Raw genomic sequence first — 21,806 nt, 5'->3', positions numbered from 1 at the left:
CCTATTTTATGTGGGAATAAATTTTAGCAGTCTGCGCTATGAAAGTGTCCCTGCTTTTCTGTTCCATATCACACCATTGTCTGAGCCTGCCAGTCCGGGACCTGTGAGTGGGAGTTCGTGTTCCATCCTATGTTTTGGGCTTATGCCATCTCTGTTATGGGGATCATCGCTATTTGGTAAGCAGTGGTGAGATTGGAGTGTTTTGGTGGCGGTTCTCCGGCTCTGAGGTTCTTTCACCTTTCTTCAGTGTGGAGTGTACACTAGAAGGACTGCCTTTGCTTATTTATTTGGGACATTCTGTTAGGATATAGCACCACAGTTATTGCTACATACCTGTTTAATCTGTATTATTCCGGATTTGTGTGGTTGCTTCCTTTTATTATTTGGTGTATTTAATTTATTTACATATTTTTTTAGCACAGCAACATTGGGATTTTATTGATATCATATGGGGACTTCTAGCACAGCGCAGGAGAGTGAACATTGTGGTGTTCCTTATTTACTCCCAGTGGCAGTTTATCAGCTGTAAGGGAAGTTTATGTTCCTATAGAGAACTTGCTAAAAACTTGGGCAATTCATGTTAAGAATTTGATGAAAAATGCTTCTGCAGAAGTTACCTTCCACAAGGACCTATTCTTCTGCTGTTCTAATTGGTGGATAACATAACTGAGATAGAAAACAGATATTTCAACGTCAATGTTTTCTTCAGGGGCAAGCAGAGACACCGTATCGAACGCCAAAGAGCGTGCGTCGAGGCGCAGCACCAGCTGAGAATGAGAAAATCCTGGGCACACCCGACTATCTGGCTCCTGAGTTACTACTGGGAAAAGCACATGGTGAGTGTCTCTCCTCTCCTCTCCTCTCCTCTTCTCTCCTCTTCTTCTCTCCTTTTTTTTACTTTCTTTTTAGAGTTTGATGTGAGCGATACAAAAAACGTGCAGATCTCTGATTTTGGGCTCAAACTTTTGCCACCATATTCATAATGAGTAAAAAAAAAAAGAGCTGTGTGCCCTGTAATGCATGATCTTTTAGGTGCTATTAAACCTAGAACCAAATATGTCATGTATTGCAGCTTACCAATCAGTCGATGTAGTGGCTGCATTGGTGTGTGGTTTTTTTTTTTGGCTTTATTCTTCTATTTTCACTTAATTATCTGGCCAGCAACACACCACGTGTATTAGAGTGCCTCTGGATGAAGGAGCACAGGGACACCTCTGGATAGCAGCATTGGTAATCTGGGGGGGAGGGGATTGTTAGATTTGAATACACTAAGTCCCCGTTCACGTTTGTGCAATGCGGGAACGCTGCGAATATGCAGCGTGATCCCGCATTGCATCCGCACCTCTGGCAGTTCACACTGCCATATGCAATACGCAGGGGGTGTCAATTAAAAGTTAACGACACCCCCCCAGTCGCATATTGCAGTGCAATCTGCAAGGTCGCACCGAATCGGATCTCACTAGTGTGAACCACTATGCGATCCGATTCTGCTGCGGATAAAAAAAAAGGTCAGGTGCGAGTTTAGTGCGGATGCGGTGCGAATTCAGCCATACAAAGTGTATGGCTGAAATTTGCACCGCACATGAGATCGCATTTAATTTAGGAGTAGTGCGCTCTGAATTACATGCAATCTCTGTGATCGCACTAATGTGAACCGGGCTTAGGCTCCGGTCACACTATGACATTCCCCATTATTTTCAATGGCACTCAAATCGTGGAGCATTTTTGCCACAATTGCGCTTGACAAATCGTGCAAACAGAATCGCGGGACACTTGTCGCCCAAAAAGTTCTGGAACTTCTTTTGGGCGACAGGCGTCCCGCGATTCTGTTTTCACGATTTTACTCGTCGAGCAATATGTGGCAAAATCGTACAGCGATTTGAATGCCATTGAAAATAATGGGGATCACAAGGGCGTCCTGTGATTTGTGACAATTCTAAATTGCGGGCAGAATTGCGGTGATTTAGAACGCTATAGTGTGAATGGAGCCTAACAAATTGAAGCTGAACTCCAGCTCGCACTTGCAATTAGTTAAAGCACACAGTTTCTTTTTTTTTTTTTCTTTTTTCTTTTTGTGTTTAACATTTAAGTTGATCATTGTAAGCACCCCTGTCAGTGGTGATAGGTTTGTCCCAATCCTGTAACTGCTACAACTACAGGGCAGCTTGTTCTGTTGAAAGACTTACTGGATGGATCACCTGATGAAAATAAATTAAAGAAAGCCTAGTAAGAAAACTAATGCAACAATCACATCTAAGAATTGGTAAGCTTTGATATAATGTTTGATTTTGGGTTTAATAACATTTTAACAATTGCTAAACCATCATTCCGTATTCCACTGCATCCATATTCCCAGCTGTTTTATTCATTTTCCTTATCACCGAAGTACTTGTAAGTCCCAGCATAAAGAATAAATGCAACTCTGTTCATTGATCCTGTAAGCAGTATTCAACCCAAAAACAAAAATGTAATTTCTCTTACGTCCTCCGACAGTCGCCGCCTCTTCATATTCGTCACATATGGGGGTATTAGACTTTGCTCCGAAGGAGTAGCTAGGCAACAGAATATGTTAACATTAAAGCTTTTAACATATCCCACCCTCAAGGGGTGGTCCCCTCAGTCAATACCCTCCTACTTCCTGCAACCATATCCCAGTTTCAATGTCTAGCTTGTCAGGAGTGGCTGGCTCTCTCTGTGCTGGGGCTTTGTGCCCCAGACTTTCTTCTTTTTTGATTTTTTGTTTGAGTTTTCTCTCTACCTTTACTTAGCTGTTCTTTTTGTCAGCATTAGTTAGTTCTTCGGATGAAGAGGATCATGCGGGCTGGGTCTCGGGCTGATCCCCCTGGTCGCAGGTCGTGGGTCAGTGGCTTCCCAGCCTGCCATTGAGCGTTCAGCCAGGTAACGCTCCTGGCACAGTGAACGACCCATCCCTGTTCATGGCAGGGATGATTGGTGAGGTGGCTACCTCACTGGACGCTGTGCGGTTTCTTAACCCCCATTCTGTGCGTCTTGTATGCGACTCTCCCTGCCTCATGTGCAGCGGCTTGTTCGCTTGTGCGGGTCCCCCACGCCATTGTGAGGTAAGTGTATCTATGTGGGGACCTGTCTGTCTGGGGGGGTGTCAGTCTGGGACTGTGTAACCTGCCTCTGTTTACACTGTTTGTCTCCCTATCACTCGGCTGCATGCTGTGGGCTGCAAGGGGGGGGGGGAGCTGTGTGACACTGTGTGTGTCAGCTTTGTCAGTGTGAGAAGCTGTGTGCTGTGGGGCATGTTTTGTGTTATGTTTGGGCACTATACAGCGATCGCTGCGGCGATCTAACATGTTTTTTTATACATGGATGACGTGTGCATTACTGTACTGTGGAGCGGCGGTTTTGGCGCCATTTTGCCTACACTCGCTCCGGCCGCATGTTCTACATGCATGGCGGCCATTTTCTTGTAGCCTCCCATAGGCTTTAATAGAGCACCCTGGCCGCATCACTTCCTCTTCTCCAGGATACACCGATCGAGGCAGCGGCGAGGGTCTCCTCAGGTTATATCCTTCTTATCCATTGCCTGTGTCAGTTTTATTGTCCCTGTGGGGGTCTCATTGTGCTTGTGTGTGGTGCGGTGGGCTGCGCTCGCCGCGCTTGTTAAAGGGGCAGTTAACCCTTTATTATCCGGCATTTGTAATTGGGGCAATGGATTCTCAGGAGGGCAAATTTCCTACCGCCTTGGTGGAAAGCCAGGGGACCGCTGTTTCCCCCCCAGGGGGGGATTTAGCCACTATTGTGGCTGGCCTTGCTGCTCAGGTGCAGATGCTGGTGGCTGCTCAATCTACTAAAAGACCCAGAGTTTCTCTTTCCTCTGATTCTGAGGGTGAAGGTGATGGGGCTGTTATGGCGGGGGCCTTCTTATCGGGGTCCCGCTCCTCCCTGGATCTAGTGGGGTCCGAGGTGGAGGCTGAAGTTGAAGGGGTTGATAATTCTCCCCCTGGCTCGCCTGAAGAGCTTGCAATCATGGATGAATTGATTGCTTCCATAAAACAAACGCTGCGTTTGCAGGATGAAGTGTGTTCCCCCGCTGCCTTGGCGGCTTATGGGACGCAGAGGAAACGCAGGACGCCGCAGGTTTTTCCCTGCAATGATGATTTTCAGCGCGCTGTTAAGGAACAATGGCGCAATCTACGCAAACCTTTTGCTGTACCAAGTAGGTTCAAGCTGCGTTATCCTTTCTCGCCTTCCACTGATGAAAGGTGGTGTGTGCCACCCCCAGTGGATCACGCAATTGCGGTTTTAAACAAATCCACTGCGATTCCTGCAGAGGATTCCCCTGTGTTCCGTGATGCCACGGATAGGAGATTGGAGTCTCTTGCCCGTCATACTTATTCTGTTACGGGTTCTATGCTTAAGGCTCTGTTTGCCTCTCTCATGGCGGCCCAGGCTGTCGCAAGTTGGACGCAGATGCTTAGGCGCTTCCTAGTGGCCAATTCGGCCTTGCCGGCGACCCTGGATATGGTGGATCAAATCCACCAGGGTGTCATGTATCTGTGTGATGCGGACTTGGACCTAGTCCCGTTGGCTGCACGTGTGCACAGCGTGGCGGTGTTCTCTCGCCGCCTGGTTTGGTTGAAATGTTGGTCGGTGGACCAATCTTCACGTAAGCCCTTAGCCAATCTGCCTTATGATGGGTCTCGCACTGGGTCGACACTGAGTCCGTCGGTTCGTCTTCCCTACCTGGGGATGATTCTGGACTCGGTGCAGGCGAAGGTCTTCCTGCCGGAAGACAAACTCAGAACTCTTCAGGAGGAAGTCAGGTCCCTCAGGGACGTTCCGCACTCGTCTCTGCGGACGTGCATGAGATGTCTGGGATTGATGGTCTCGGCCTTCGAGGCGATTCCCTTCGCCCAGTTTCACACGCTGTCCATGTGGGACGGGCGACCTCAATCTCTGGATCTTCAAATCTCGTTGAGTCATCGCACCAGAAGAGACCTTCTGTGGTGGCTCCAGTCCCCGATGGTGTCCGGGGGCAAGTCGTTTCGTCCTATCTTGTGGACGGTAATCACTACGGATGCCAGCCTGTCGGGCTGGGGTGGTGTTCTGGGCGTTCTGTCCGCCCAGGGGACTTGGTCGGAGGGGGAGTCCTCCCTTCCGATCAACATTCTGGAATTGCGTGTGATAAATCTCTGTCTTCATCGCTGGACGGACCGGCTGCAGGGCTGCCCGGTTCGGGTGCAGACGGACAATGCCACGGCGGTGGCCTACATCAACCACCAAGGGGGCACCAGGAGTGCCCGAGCGGCTCGAGAAGTGGCCGACATTCTGTCTTGGGCCGAGACTCATGTCCCGGCGATAACGGCGGTTCACATTCCGGGGGTGGAGAACTGGCAGGCGGACTATCTGAGTCGCCAGACCCTGGATCAGGGGGAATGGTCTCTCCACCCGGCTGTCTTCCAGATGTTGTGCGCGAAGTGGGGTCTTCCAGATGTGGACCTGTTCGCGTCTCTTCTCAACAACAAGGTGAGAAGGTTAGTGGCAAGGACGCGCGACCCTCGGGCAGACGCGTCGGACGCGTTAGTGGCCCCGTGGCATCAGTACAAGCTGATGTACGCGTTTCCACCGATTCAGTTGCTGTCCAGGTTCCTTCGCAGGTTACACTCGGAACGCAGCACAGTGATTCTTGTGGCTCCGGACTGGCCTCGCCGGTCCTGGTACGCAGACCTCGTGAATCTGGCGGTCGACGCCCCGTGGCGTCTGCCTCTTCGAGACAATCTCCTGTCTCAAGGGCCGATATACCATCCTGCTTTACAGTCGCTGGCTTTGACGGCCTGGCTGTTGAGACCGAGGTCCTGAAGGAGAAGGGTCTCTCCCCAGAGGTCGTTCATACCTTGATCAACGCAAGGAAGTCTTCCTCGGGGAAGGTTTATTACCGTACTTGGAAGGCCTATTTTGCCTGGTGTGAGTCCAGGGGGTTTTCACCCCGCACGTACTCGGTTTCCCGAGTGCTGTCCGTTCTGTTTCAACGTCCCGTGGCTTCCAACTCCTTGGTTGGCACTTTTGTTCAGGGAGTGCGGCATCTGGTTCCTCCTAGGAGGGATCCTCTGCCCCCTTGGGACTTGAATCTCATTCTATCTGTGTTACAACGTGCTCCTTTTGAACAGTTCAGGGAGATCTCGTGATCTATGTTGTCCAAAAAGGTTGCCTTTTTGGTTGCGATCACTTCGGCTCGCAGAGTGTCGGAGCTGGCGGCTTTGTCCTGCAAGTCTCCGTATCTGGTTGTTCATTTGGATAAGGTGGTCTTGCGACCTAATCCTTCTTTTCTTCCGAAGCGAGTTTCGGAATTCCATCTAAAGCCCCGTACACACGTACGGATCGTCGTCATACAAACGTTCGTCTTTTCTCCCCGGGATGTCGGTGTCTGTTGAAAAGTGCAAAGACAGCACAAGGACAGCACAAGAATTTTGTCCGCAGACTTCAGCTGACTGCAGAAGTGATGTCATGTAATGGTTAACTTTCCCTGTGTTTTTTATTTTCTGAGCATGCCCAGTCTTGCAAATCTGCGGTCTGTCGGCTGATTTCTGTACTGACAGGCGAACAATCGTCCGTTCTGGTGTCCGCAGACAAAAATTTTCATGTTTGCAAGAAAGACTCTTGTCCGCGGATTGTGCGCAGACAGCTGTCGGAGGCACCATACTAACACGCGTACAATCGGCAGATCTTTCGTCCGCCGACGTTTGTATGACGACGATCCGTACGTGTGTACGGGGCTTTAATGAGGATATTGTCTTGCCTTCGCTGTGCGCGAAGCCTAAACATCCAAAGGAGGTGAGATTACATTCTTTGGATGTTGTTCGGGCGATAAGGGTTTACCTTAAATCGACTGAGTCTTTTCGAAAGACGGATTCCTTGTTTGTTCTTCCAGAGGGTCCTCGGAAGGGCATGGCGGCGTCGGCCTCTACCATCGCCAAATGGATCAGGCAGACCATTGAACAGGCCTATGCTTTGCAGGGGAAGGTTCCCCCTGTGCCTGTGAAGGCGCACTCTACTAGATCTCTGAGTACGTCTTGGGCCTGTCGTCATGGGGCTTCTGTAGCCCAGGTGTGTAAGGCGGCGACCTGGTCGACCGTGCACACTTTCACAAAATTCTACAAAGTAGATGTTCAGGCATCGGCGGATGCTTCCTTTGGCCGCAAGGTTCTTAGTGCGGCAATTCCCTAGGGTCCCTTGTTGGGGACCTCTGGCTGTTGGGATAAGTTTTTTTATCCCCTGGTTATTTGTCTTTTCCTGGGTTGTTGCTCCTGTTGAGCACTTGTTTTTCCTGTAGCCCAGCTGGTTTCCTTCCTTTGGTAAGGTTCCTTTCTTTGATGCGGAGACTGCGTTGCCTTTCGGCGCGGATGCGTTTCCCACCCCTCATGTTTGCACTGCTTTGGGACGTCCCCATATGTGACGAATATGAAGAGGCGGCGACTGTCGGAGGACGTAAGAGAAAACGGAATTTTTGTAAAATCTTACCTGTAAAATTCATTTCTCTGAGTCCTCCGACAGTCGCCGCCCCCGCCCCTCTTTTGGGGTTGGGTTGTATACTCTACTGCTATTCCACTGAAACTGAGATATGGTTGCAGGAAGTAGGAGGGTATTGACTGAGGGGACCACCCCTTGAGGGTGGGATATGTTAAAAGCTTTAATGTTAACATATTCTGTTGCCTAGCTACTCCTTCGGAGCAAAGTCTAATACCCCCATATGTGACGAATATGAAGAGGCGGCGACTGTCGGAGGACTCAGAGAAAGGAATTTTACAGGTAAGATTTTACAAAAATTCCGTTATACTGCAGCTTGTCAATCTCAAAATGTAGTAGCTGCGTTTTAGTAATTTTTACAGATTTATTTATTTATTTTTTTTTCCCCTATTTTCATTTTCACCTGGTGATCCAACCAGTAAATCTATATATTTTTTAACTTCCCTTACACTTGCCGGCCAGCTGCCGTACTTATACTGCGGCAGGTCAGCTCTGTCCCTCGTAACGACGTACCTGTATGTTGTTTTGCGGGACAGCTAGTGGAGGCGTGCGCATGCGCTGATTGGCCACATGGGGAGCCAATCGATGGGTCTGGCGGACGCGATGCCTTGCCGGGCACCCGTGATCGCTTCCCCGTGGAGACAGAACAACGGTCTGCCGATGTAAACACAGCAGACCGCTGTTCTGTCTGTGATGAACACAGGGATCCTGTGTTCCTCTTTAGGAACACAGGTCTCTGTGTTCATCCAGGAAGCCCATCCCCCACACAGAAAGCACCTCCTAGGGACACATTTAACCATTTGATCACCCCTGGTGTAAACCCCTTCCCTGCCAGTGTCGGTACAGTAACTGTGCATATTTTGGCACTGATTACTGTAGTAATGTCACTGGTTCCCCCCCCCCCCAAAAAGTGTCATAAATGTCAGGAGTCCGATCTGTTCACCGCAATGTCGCAGTCCCGCTAAAAATCGCTGAACACCACCATTGCTAGTAAAAATATAAATTAAAATTACCTAAATCTTTCCCCTAGTTTGTAGACACGATAACTTTTGCACAATCCAATCAATATACACTCATTGGGATTTTTTACCAAAAATATGTAGCGGAATGCATATTGGCCCAAAATGATTTAAATGATTTTTTCTTTTTTATTGGGAATGTTTCATCACAGAAAGTTAAAAAATATTCTTTTTTTTTTTCAGAATTGTCACTTTTTTTTGTTTATAGCGCAAGAAATAAAATCACTCAGGTGATCAAATACCGCCAAAAGAAAGTTCTATTTGTGGGGGAAAAAAAGGAAATCCCTTTTTTATTTGTTTACAGCGTCGCAAGACCTCACAATTGTCAGTTAAAGTAACGCAGTGCCGTATCGCAAAAAATGGCCTGATCATTAAGGGAGAAAAACCTTCCGGTCCAGAAGTGGTTAGCAGACCAAGCTGTCCAGCAAAACTTGCAGTTAGAGGACTGAGACAAACTATTTACCACTGACAGGGGCGCCTTTACAATGGTCCGCTTTTATTTATGTAAGACCTTTATCCCAAAAGGGAAAAAATGTTGCTGATTAAAATGTTAGCTGTAGTTCTATTTTAGTCAAGTCCATCTAAGTTTGCTAGTGCATCTGGGGCAGGCCATACGCGGTGCTGAACCAGCCGAGATTCAAACCATGTATGGGTAGACTGAATCGATCAATCAGCTTTGGTACAACAAGCATGCCAGGTTTTACCTATGTATATCACTAGCGACTGCTATAGCCGCTAGCAATAATCACTGTCTTCCCTCGGCGGGGACGGCTTCACCTGCCCGGAGAGAACAATGGCCCAGCAGGAGGGATTCCTGCATCAGTACTGTGATGGGATAATTGAGCAAATTTCAGTGGTTGCAGGAAAGAAATTTGCTCCATTGGTTTGCCGGTGTTCCATGAAAAAAACCATACCCGTGAAAATTTCATACCCTCGTCACTTCCGGTGCACCTACGTCACCACTATGTCATTGAACAGCTGAGGAGCTGACTAGTGCGCATGCCCGGAGGGTATGGATTTTTCACGGCAGTGTGTGTAATGTTACACCACCTCAGCTGTTGCGGCGGTTACATTAAAACAGCTCGGCTGCAATATGAGTCATCTCCGCTCCTATCCCTGTCACTTCCCCTGATCTGGGCTAGTAAATATAAAAGCGGCGGCGGGTGTATGAAAAGATAAATCACGGAGCCAAGATCTCCGTTCATTTAGATTTCATACACCCGCCGCCGCTTTTATATTTGCTAGCCAAGATCATGGAAGTGACAGGGATAGGAGCGGAGATGACTCATATTGCAGCCGAGCTGTTTTAATGTAACCGCCGCAACAGCTGAGGCGGTGTAACGTTACGATACCCTCTGTGCATGCGCACTAGTCAGCTCCTCAGCTGTTCAATTACGTATCCGGGGCTGCGAGCATGCGCACTGCTACGCTGCTCAGCTGTTCCTCACAGGAAGTGACGTGGGTATGCAGTTTTCACGGGGTATGCTTTTCTAACGTTACACCGGCCTAACACTATCCTCTCCGCAGAATGACAAAACTGCTTTCCTATGGTGGCTCTGTTGGTCCTCCATAGAGTGGAGCCACGTTGAGACAGGAAAGGTGTTACTGGCTGGATCACTAGGTGGGGAAAAAAAAAACTAAAGAAAACAAATGCAGCCACCACACAAAGAATCCGTAAGGTGCAATACCTTAATTTTTTTGCTTTTTAAGTTTAATTTTGTAAGCAGTGTAAGCATCAGAATTTTACATGGCATCAGCCTCTTTCAATCCACTGTACAGCAGAACTCGGTAGATTATTGAAACGTGATTCTTTAAAGTGGTTGTAAACCCCAGTCATGAAATCTGAAGAGCACATACAGTATATCTGTAGTGTTTATCCCCCCCCCCCCAAAGTGTATTTCTGGTGCTTGGTACCTCTGTTATCAGCATGAGTCACTTCTAACAAGTTTTCCTGACACATGAGGGAGATGAGCACACAGCTTGTCTGTTCAGAATACGGCTCTGCATGTTCCTTCGTTCCTCTGCCTATGCAGGGGGGTGGGGGGTCCCTTTTCTTCCAATCAGCTCTCACACAGTGTTTATACACTGTAACTGCAGCTCTCCACTCCCTCCTCTGTACTCCTTGCAGATGCACAAGGATTTGATCACAGATCTGCACTTTTGAAGGGGTGTAGACAAGAGAAGATGCAGATAAACAAGTAAAACTTTTGTAGGAGGATTTTTTTTTTTTTTTTTTTTTTCAAATTTTATCATTTAATTTTTTCAATCAAAGTATAACAAAAAACAAAATATACCTTTTTCTATGGAACGGTTACCCTTTTATACAGAAACGATCATGAAGAAGGAGACAGACAAATCAAAACAAAAATGTAGGAGGATTTGTTTAATCTCTGTATCATCTGAGGCTGTTCCCTTCACTGGGTATATGTGAGGGTTTTCAACCACTTTAAATTGGTTGTTGTATTAAATCACATAACATAGTTGTATTTGGTCTGCATTATTGCCAAGTTATACTACCCTTTTATTATTTTCTTCGGAGCAGTTTCATCTCCTATAATTTGTATTTTCTTTGTGTACAGGACTGATGAGGTGTGGTAAGTTATACATTGCTGCTTTGGTAGTGGGATGCCGCTTTATTCAGTCAGTGGAATGAGAACAGTGTTCAAATGATATTTTTCCTCCATCACTCAGTTCATATGGATTTACTAACACTTAAAGTGATTGTAAAGTCTAGGGTTTAAAAAAAAAAAAACAAACATGTTATACTTGCCTCCTCTGTGCAGTTGGTTTTGTACAGAACAGCCGGGATCCTCCTCTTCTCAGGTCCCTTGTTCCTGCTCCTGGCCCCTCCCTCCTATTGAGTGCCCCCACAGCAAGCCGCTTGCTATGGGGCACCCAAGCCGAGCTCCGATTAGACATGGAGCTGCCATTTGGCTCCTGCCCCCCTCTCCTGATTGGCTCACTGACTTTGACAGCCACAGGAGCCAATGGCGCCATGGCTGTATCTCAGCCAATTGGGAGGGAGAGTTTTAGGATGGCCAGGTAAATATTAGAAGGGTTGAGGGAGGCTGCTACATACAGAGGACTTTTTATCTTAATGCATAGAATGCATTAAAATAGAAAACCTTCCTGCCTTTACAACTCCTTTAAATTTGCAATGATCACTGTGATACTTTTATAAGTGCAAATATAAATAGTGCAAATATATATATACAGTAAAACTGCAGGAAAGGGCACTGGGGGGCAAACTAATATCAGTTTATTTTAATTTGCAATGAAATCAGTGTGCTTGTGTGTATAACTTTTCAAATTTGCCACCGGTTCCACCCCCCTGCGAGCGTCACGTCGCAGGAGATGGAAGCCGGGGCTCTACAGCATTGGGCGGAAGATCCGTATACTGAAGGGACACATCACTGGATCCCGGTGACAAGGTAAGTAACCTCTACAAGGATCCAGCGATGCTCCCTGGCGGTACCCCGACTGTGGCTCGGGGTTACCGCTTATGGCAGTGAAATCCCACCCCAAGCCACGCTCGGGAATACCGCCAGGGAGGTTAATTGCTCGTATCTAGGGTGCTGGAATAAGGAAAAGCCGCCTCCTTTCTAAGCCGCAGCTGTACACTTGCCTCCACATACAATATAGGGTTTATAGTGTGCATTGTACAGGGTGACGTTGAGGGACTGTTCATAGATCCAAGCCCTGAGAAGAAAAGGGCAGCACTGACGCAGGGGGTTGGGGTAAGTAATCTGCCTGTTCCTCTGTCCTAGATATAACAAGCATTCTCCCATTGCAGTGAAAGGTGGGAGCACAGCAAGGGTAGATTTCTATTGGAGAATAGAAGCTGTGGCCAAAAAGACAAGCAGATGACAAAGGGGCCACTAGCTTTGTTCCGTGGGCTCCTTACAGCTATTTTATTACTGACTTGCCATATCTTGTTTCACGTGTTTTGTAAATCTTAACAATGGTTGATCAGGAGCCATCAAATGAGGGATTTATTTCTTCCCCGGTGAAGGGACACAGGGAGTCTTACCTTTTGGGTTTCTGCTGCCTAAAGGAGTATTGGACACTGGGGCAAAAAAAAAAGGTTTGCCTGCTGTGGATCAAGTATCCAAGAAGATTGAATTGTCTGCCCGGTGATCAGGTAGTTCTTGGCCTGGAATTTTGGGGTTGATTTACTAAAACTGAAGAGTGCAAACTCTGGTGCAGCCCTGCATAGAAACCAATCCGCTTCCAGGTTTTATTGTCAAAGCTTAATTGAACAAACTGAAGGCTGAAGCTGATTGGCTACCATGCAGAGCTGCACCAGATTATTAAATGAACCCCACTGTCTGTGTGTGGAGGCCATCTTGGTTATTGATTGGGCTTCCTAAAGTCAGTTACCCCTGTCCCTGATGACTGGTGGGAGAATATTAAGGAAACTGCAGCATGGTACAGAAGTAGGGAGATCTTTGCACTGTTTCCTCTCTACCAAGAACAGTGAGCAGCGTAGTAGTGACATCACCAAATGTAGTAAGACTAGTGATCTGAGTTAGTAGTTCCCTAGATGATTTCCCACTACAGATATGGAGTTTATCAGTACCTTAAATGATCTCACATGGCAGATATACAGCTAATGGGAAGGCTCACGTCAGGATGTGCGTTGCTGTTTAGAGGGAATTTAGGTTTAGTTTGGGGTGCTGCTTAGGCTAAATACAATTTCTTGGTGTTTCCGACAAGACAGCAATTTTTTCCTTTTTTCAGTTCAGCTCCACTTTTGATTATTTTTTTTTTTTTTTTTAATTCTCTATTTATTGAAATTTTTACAAAAAAATAAAAAACATAACGCCAGTAGGGGCATACCCCGGCGCAAAACAACCTAAACATCTACACACTATTGGAACATATACAAACACCAAGATGATCTTAGCCCAGAAAAAAGGGGGCCAAGATTACCGGAAAATGCACCTTCACTAAAAGTCAGGAAAAAAGGAAGATTCATAACATAATTGACCATATCATTAAACCCGTTCCCCCCCCCCCCCCCCCCACCACTCAGGACTCACAGGCCACCATAACATTCCCTCCCATTAGAAATACAAGAGTCACTACCACATGTGAGGCTCCCACCCAAAATAAAAGGCAGGGGGATCAATCCTGAGTATCAGTTGTCAGAGGGGAGTTCACACTTTTTCGAACTTTTGAGGACATCCTCTGGACATGTATGCTGTTTTATACAAAAGCACCACAGCGTTAACCAGTCCCTTCCAGAAACTCAGTGTGGGAGGGAGTGCTGATTTCCATTTCAGAACTATCGCCTTACGGGCATAAAACAATAGAATGCCCACCAAGGTGCGCACCGCCTTGGGAGCCTGCATAATGTCCACCAAACCCTAGGAGGAAAAGGGCAACCGTCAGCGGAACTGTGTGCTTAACAAGGTTGGACACAAAGCCTCTCGCATCCCGCCAGAAGCCCCCGAATGCCGGGCACCCCCAGAAAATATGGGAGAACCCCGCAAAGTCACTGGGGCACCTCCAGCAGGAGGCCGAGACTGTTGGGAACAAACGATGCAGACGCACAGGAGTCAGATAAATTCTGTGTAATATCTTAAATTGAATCGGCTTATCCCTAGTTGCAATCATCCACTTTTGATTTTTAATGCAACTACTGTAACTTGAATTTAAATTGATCACTAACAGCTACACAACTAGGTGGTGATAACATAGCTGCTTGTATTTGCCATCTCACAAGTGCCAGCTTCATTTTGCTGCATGGTATGCCAAGGCTGGTTGAGTAGGTCTTGTAATGTGTGGTGTGTGTGCTTTTTTATTTATTTTTTTTAATTTCCGTACATTTCATCCATCAGACGGTATATTGGAGCCGATGTTGCAGCAATTTTTTTTTTTTTCCAGACCAAATTGGATCTGTGTGAAGACATTCCAGATATTTGACTCTTACTGCGAATGTACTTAACATTGGTGAAAAGTTTTTTTCCTACACAGATCATCCTGTACATGTTGTAGATTAGTAGAGAAGTACATTGGAACAACCATGAAAAGCTAGAACAATACATACTAGAAGTTACCAAGTGCACAAGATCAAAATCTGGTGACTTTTATTGGTAACCTTTTTCATACAGTAATGGGCTGGGATCAGTAGGCACTGAGGTGAGTATCTTTTTTTTTTTTTTTTTTTTTTTTTTTTTAAGATCGGTCTCTATGATAGAGAGAGACGAGGACCTAAAGAGGAACTTTAGTCAGAAAATTTAAGTCCTGGAGGATCACTTTAGGTTGGCCCATTTTGCAGGTGTAGCTATATAAAGCATTGAAAATAAGTGCCTATAATGTTTAAAATCAGTAATTCACTGTCCCGCCCTGCTCTGCCTATGCTCTGTTGCTCTCCGTTTTTTGCATTGTGCCGAAAACCAGACAGAGGCCCATCTACTGACAGCCTAAAGATTTACTGCTGCTTATGGGCTCTAGGCTTCAGCAAAATGATAGCCTCTGGCAAGAAGAAACCGGAGCAATGCTGGAGGCAATTTACAACACATGGTAGCATAATTATTAATGTGGAAAATAAATTCCTTGCTAAAGAACGTTGTTTTTTTTATCAAGTTGTTATTGATGTAGTTCACTTTAAATTGGCTTAAGTTCCAGTTTAAAAAGTTGCTATCATTCTAAGCTACAGCTTTAAGTTGGCCTACATGGAGGATTTCTTGTTCATATTTTGCCTACTGTTTTTGTATTTGATTGTTTGTCTTCTTTAGGACCTGCGGTGGACTGGTGGGCCCTCGGAGTTTGCCTGTTTGAGTTTCTGACTGGTATTCCTCCTTTTAATGATGAGACTCCAGCACAAGTGTTCCAAAATATATTAAAAAGAGGTAATGGATTTATTTCCTCAAAGTGAGCCTGTCATTGGTTTTAAGCTGTGTAAATCTAAAAGTGCCGCCTTTAAAGCTGGCACCACAAGATACCAATAAAGACTCTTCTGCTAATTCCCGTAGTTTCTTGACTGATGTCCCCAACTTGGGGGGCAAGCCTCGTCCATTCTTTATTCTTTCTAGCAGGAGTTCCTTACTGGCCACTGTTGATTTTACTGAACCTCAAAAAAGTAGGTAGATGACTTCCACCCAAAGTTTGGTGATGTCAGTGCCTTGGCAACAAAGCTAACCCAGGATCCAGAAGCACATTTTTTTTTTTTTTTTAAATAATGGACACCTTTATGGTGGCTGTTGCTGTATATAGTTATAGCATTGTGTCCCTTAATATAGGTATTTTACATTTTGAGACTTTATATTCCAAATATTATTGCTTTCTCAGATATCCCTTGGCCAGAAGATGATGAAACCCTTTCTGCCAATGCTCACAGTGCAATCGACATTCTGCTTACCCTTGATAACACAAAGAGAGCTGGATTAAAAGGTACAGTCTGCCTACAAAGTTGCTATTTGTAGACTTTGTGATAAAAAGTCTATAACCGTACAAGTAACCATTTCCTCCAAAGACATGCTGGTAGGTTAATTGGATCCTGTATAAAAAAATTTTTTGGCCCTACTGTGTATGTATGTGAGTTGGGGACCTTAGATTGTAAGCTCCTTGAGGGCAGGGACTGATGTGAATGTACAATGTATATGTAAAGCGCTGCGTAAATTGACAGCACTATATAAGTACCTTTTTAAATAAATACATTTCCAGTATACTTTTCCAGCTGATCTAGACTGTGGGAACTTTAATTCAAGTTAAAAACCTAAAAATCTGCACTAGGGATATAACTTGGTATGATCTGTCCCCTATGCTGGCTGATCTACCTTTAGGAGAAATCTTCCAGATAATCCAGAATTTAATCATCTATAACATATGACCACTAACGAGTAAAGTGAATAAAATTAAAAACTTGGTCACAAAATTGATGAGGGCTAAATTGCAATGCCTAGACCAGTGTTTCTCAACCCCCTTTTTTTTTTTTTTTTTTGGTTATTCCAAAGCACCCTCTAAGTTTATGCATAATCTCAAGGCTCCCTATTCTAAAATGTAAACAGCTAAACTAATATTTTACTAATCGCAGCAGCATCCACATATGTGGACCACCCAACATTAGAGGTGATTTATTCCTCTTTCTCAAACTACTGACTGGTATTCTAGTTTTTCTTTTCTCCCTCAGTTTCACTCCCTCTCTGCTAACGTGACCCCAGTGCTGACAGAGCGGGGAAGCTGAGGGGGCAAACAAGGATGCTGTACTGGTGCCGGATGTCCTCCTTCTAAATTACATCAGTGCCAAAGGTTTTAATACTGCGCAATAAAAACCTGTGGTTGTGTGTAACAAAAAGCCAGGATTAACCCACTTGCTGGCTTGTACACAATTTTTAGGCAATTTTTAGGCATTTGCTAAGGAACGCCTGAAGAACCCATAAGGCACCCTGGTTGAAAAAGGCTGGCCTAGACAACTGGGTCAGAGCATCTCCAAAGCTGCATCTGCAGCAGACAGGACATACAAAAAGTGGTATAAGGGAAGAAAACCAGCGAACGGGGTCATAGGAGTCCACGGTTAATGAATGCACATGTGGGGAAAAGGCTGGCCCATGTAGTCCAATCCAAGAGCAGAGCTACTGTAGCTCAAACTGCTGAAGTTTTTATACTGATTATTATACTGATAGAAAGGTGTCGGCACACACTGCATCGCAGTTTGTTGTGTATAGGGCTGCGTAGGTGCAGACCAGTCAGGGTGCCCAAGCCCACCTCTGTCCACAACCAAAAAGCATGTGAGTATCACAAGTGGCCTGTAGAGCAATGGAAGATGGTAGCTTGGTCTGATGAGGTCTTGAGGAACACATCAGTTTTAAGGTGTTTGACATGGCCTTCAAATTCTCCAGAAGTCCAGATCTCAATCCAGTCGAGTATCTGTGGGATATGCTGGGAAAAAAAAGTCCAATCCATAGAAGCCCAACCGCACAACTTACAGGACCTAAAAGGATCTGCTACTGAGGTCTTGATACCACAATATTCTTTCTGAAGTCTACTGGAGTCCATGCCTTGATGGGTATGGTGGGCCATCATAATGTTCTGGCTGATTGGTGTATATCCACACAGGTAGCATGACACCTGGGAAAGTGTAAATGTTGATTGTCCAAGAATAGGATAGGGGTTGTGACAGTTGTGGAACCACCCTGTTCTAGTAAAAAAAAAAAAAAAAAAAAGACATCCTTGGTGCCAGGCAGTCTCCTATAGGTGTTAATTCCTCTATTTGCATGGATCAAAAAATTGTGAATTGTTGTCCAATCGCCAGTGTGGAGACGTTAAAATAGCATCATGTGGAAGACTGAGGGTGTTAATGGCCCCCACTCGTTTGGGGATGGTAATGTAGATGGCCTCTTGTGAACCTTGTCCTCTCTCCAAAATGTGCACCTCGTTGTTCTTGAAAGAATGTTGTTTCCTTAAAGTGGAGCTCCACCCAAAAGGGGAAGTGTTGCTTGTTTGCAACTCTCTCTTCTTTCTCTTAACCCCCCCCCCCCCCTCCCTGCCACATTTGGCACTTTTTTGGGGGGAGCGGGTACCTGATTTTGACAGGTACCTGCACCCACTTCCGGCTCAGATTGCTGCAGCAATCTAAACCAGAAGTTTGGCCCCCTCTCCTTCCCCCTGCAGTCTTTTAGGACACATCACAGGTCCTGGAAAACTACGGGACCATTCACAAGGCACAGCATGACTCGCATATGCGCAGCAGGAAACAGGCTGTTATGCCACAAGGCTTTACTTAATTTCCCTTACTTGGGATGTCTGAGCCTGCACCCGAAGCCGAGTAAAGGATCGTCTCGGGTGACTACATCACTGGATCCCTGGACAGGCAAGTGTCCTATTAAAAGTCAGCAGCTACAATATTTGTATTGTTTTTTTTTTTTGGGGGGGGGGGGGGGAGCCTGGAGCTCCTCTTTAGGATGTAGGAAAACTGCTGAGTTGTGACCTGTAAAAGTTGCCCTCCTATGTTGCATTCCTCACTTCACTACGCTGCTCTGCATATACTAAACGACTTGTGTTTAGGTGTTTGGTCTTTTGGATATACAAAATATTGTCTCCGGGTATTGCAGGGCTTGACTGGCACGGGTGGGATGTTTGTTAAAGATCCTTTTGACTTTTACAGACATTTTGGCTCCACACAGGATGACTTTATCACTCCAGGTGTTCTAATTTGGTCCCACGATTTTGCTTGACCTTGTGTATCTTTTTTTAACGAAAGCCCAGTCTGGGTAACCACCAACTTTCAAAGCACTCCTGATACGTCGTTTGTCTTTAGACTGTCTGTTATGGGCCATACACACTATACAATTGTCTTTAGATTTTTTTCTTTAGATTTACCAAAACCATATAATATGAGGTCAAATCTAAACACTTTTAATTTGTATGCAATCTGGCAGGCCCTTGCACTACATAGTTGAAGGTAAAGCCCCGTACACACGTAGTGATTGTCGGCCGAACGATCGGCCGTCTTTTGTCCGGTGCTGTCCTGTCGGCTGAAAACTGCAAAAGACTGCACATGAATTTTGTCGGCCAACAACAGCCGACTGCAGAAGTGATGTCATGTGATGGTTAACTTTCCGTGTGTTTTTTCTTCTCTGAGCATGCCCAGTCTTGCTAATCGGCTGTTTGTCGGCCGAATTCTGTACTGACTGGCGAACAATCGGCCGTTCTGGTGTCGGCCAACAAAAATTTTAATGCCTGCACACCCGATTCTGTTCGGCCGAAAAGTCGCTGTTGGTTGTCGGAAGCATCATACTAACAAGCCGACAATCGGCTGATCGTTCGGCGGCCGAATGTTTACGGCCGACAATCGCTACGTGTGTACGGCGCTTAAATCTAAAGGAAATCTAACCACAAAAGTTGTATAGTGTGTATCCAGCTTTACCCTCTCGCATTGTTAGACTTCCAATAACCCTCAGTGTTCCAATCTGTGGCTGGAGTGAAAAAGTAGATACTGGCCTGTGGAATAACCAACTCTGAGAAGGGATAGGGGGCCTTCCACATATAAAGCTGTTGTCTACTCCTGTGATTTGACAACCATTCTCCCCCTTAGTTTAAGCCTTAGTTAAAACTAGGGTTGCATCAATACCTGTTGTTTATCGACGAGTACCAATACTTGTGCTCAAGTACTCACAAATATTGACTACCGATACTTTTGCAGTGCGATTTGAGCCCATACGAAATGAATTGGCTCAAATAGCACTGCAAAGAATTGCGTGCAATTTTAACAGAAATGCAGTGTGATCCCTTTCCAAACATCATGTGGTTTCCCACAGTGCTCCTGTGTGAACCCAGGCGGAAGTCGCTGAGGAGCCTGGATTTGCGCCGGAGCGATGGGGGAAACCGCATGCGATTGGGACCGCATTCCTGTTCAAATCGCATGTGATTCTTTGCATTGCCATTTGAGCTCATTCATTTTGTATGAGCTCAAAGTGCATAGCAAAGGTATCAGTTTAGGTATTGGAGAATTTGCATGAGTACAAGTACCTATGCAGGTTCTGGCACCAGGGATGGGATTGTGTATCTACAGCAAAGTGGTTCCACTTTGACCCCTCCTATCCTGTTTTTGGAGAATCAACATCTACACATTCCATGGTAATTGGTTTACGCTGACTGTGCTATTTGTGCGGATATAAATGCTGGGGTATCTTCCTGACAATCTTTGGAACTGAAGAAGTGGCTTGGAGATGCTACAAAATGTCTTTAACATTACAGGACAAGTCGAGTTTAACGTGACTAACTACTACAAACTATACCATGATGTGAATAAATAAGAACCTTCAGGCTCCATTCACACCTGAGGGTACTGGAATCATGGATGGGACCGTGCTATTCTGCCCACAATTCCAGAACAGCGGCAAAACATGGGACGCGTTTGCAATACTATTATTTCTTAATGGCACCCACAACGTGGTGTAGTTTTGCCGCGTGACAAAACAGTGCCAGCGTGACAAATGGTGGCAAATGTCGCAACTTCAAACACGCCTGGCTCTGTGTGCTAAAATTTTATACAAAAGCTTCTTTGGCGTGTTTTTGGATCAGAGGAAGGCCCATTCAAATGAATGGTTCTGCTCCAAAAAAGCTCAAAAAAACATGGTGCAGTAGGTGTCGCTGCAGTACTTCTTAGGTGTGACTGGTGCCCCACACATGTTCAGTGACCATTAACATATGCTATAGAAAGAAAGGAAATCTGTAGAGAGAAATGCAATCACAAGTGTAGACTGCAAAGAGCACAATATTTTAAAACCTATCCGCAGTTTACCAGACTTCTAAAGATTCCAGATTTTACTTTATATCAAAAAATAAATATATAGTCAGAAGGTGACAGTTGGAGCATCTATGCCTCACAAAAAAAGGTGGCACTATAGATACTGCTATAATGATGGAGACTATATTATGTATTTATAATGTAAATGGGTTTTTGTTTTTCACAGAACTGAAGGCTCATGCTCTTTTTCTTGCCATTGACTGGGACAATTTGCACAATGAGGAAATGCCCTTTATACCACAGCCAGATGATGAAACGGACACCACGTACTTTGACGCCAGGAATAACGCACAAGATCTTAAAGTGTCTGGATTCAGTCTATAGGCTATTTCTCTCTGGAATGGCCTCATATCATTCTCTGTTGTGAGAACTGCCATGTTTTATTGTTTTTAGATTAAATCTGTTACTTGGTCTGGCTTTTATAACCAAATGATTGTTCCCCCCCCACTGTACAGAACTTGACATATTTAAAGTGAGCTTGGCCTCATGTTTCATGTACATATACTCTACCTGCTTGGACTGGGTCCGTGCTGATGGTATCCTACATTAAACCGTCTATTAAATCTTTATGTAAAATAAAGTAATATAATTTCTTAAATGTGGTTTTTTTTCTTCTTTTTTTTTTTTTTAAAGATTTTTTTTCTTATTTAGTTATGAAAAAAAGGCAAGTAGGGATAACATTTGACATTGCAAAAGTACAAAATCTGTAGAAATGTGTAGTATACGCTAGACTAGAGAACCAATATCAAGTCCAGTTTGAATACTGGGGTGTGGTGTTGGGGATAGGAACAAAATAACCACTTTAAGACCGGAAGGATTTGCCCCCTTCCTGACTAGGCCCTATTTTGCGATTTTACCGGAAAATTGCACGTTAGTGCGACACTGTACCCAAATAAAATTGATGTCCTTTTTTCCTCCACAAATAGCTTTCTTTTGGTGGTATTTGATCACCTCTGCGATCTATAAACAAAAGCAGAGCTACATTTTTTTGGTAAAAAAAATCGCAATAAGTGTATTTTGATTGGTTTGCACAA

At 45.3% G+C, this 21,806-nt stretch overlaps 1 protein-coding gene across 2 annotated transcripts in view; it reads left to right on the top strand.

Annotated features, from left to right (window-relative positions):
- Positions 1-21,188, top strand: part of MASTL (microtubule associated serine/threonine kinase like) — a 49,615-nt gene extending 28,427 nt beyond the window's left edge. The window contains exons 9-13 of one of the 2 annotated variants that reach the window (XM_082257421.1): positions 710-836; positions 11,096-11,110; positions 15,260-15,373; positions 15,813-15,914; positions 20,939-21,188. In XM_082257421.1, the coding sequence (XP_082113547.1) occupies positions 710-836; positions 11,096-11,110; positions 15,260-15,373; positions 15,813-15,914; positions 20,939-21,096 (516 nt within the window). In that variant the 3' untranslated portion in view covers positions 21,097-21,188. The remainder of the gene's footprint in view (positions 1-709; positions 837-11,095; positions 11,111-15,259; positions 15,374-15,812; positions 15,915-20,938) is intronic. The other variant, XM_082257422.1, reaches the window with a different exon arrangement.
- The last annotated feature ends 618 nt before the right edge of the window (positions 21,189-21,806 follow it).

This window comes from Pelophylax lessonae (assembly GCF_965119305.1).
Source record: "Pelophylax lessonae genome assembly, chromosome: 5".
Lineage (NCBI taxonomy): Eukaryota > Metazoa > Chordata > Amphibia > Anura > Ranidae > Pelophylax > Pelophylax lessonae.
Note: the sequence above shows the minus strand (reverse complement) of the source record. Positions and strands in the feature narration are given on the sequence as shown.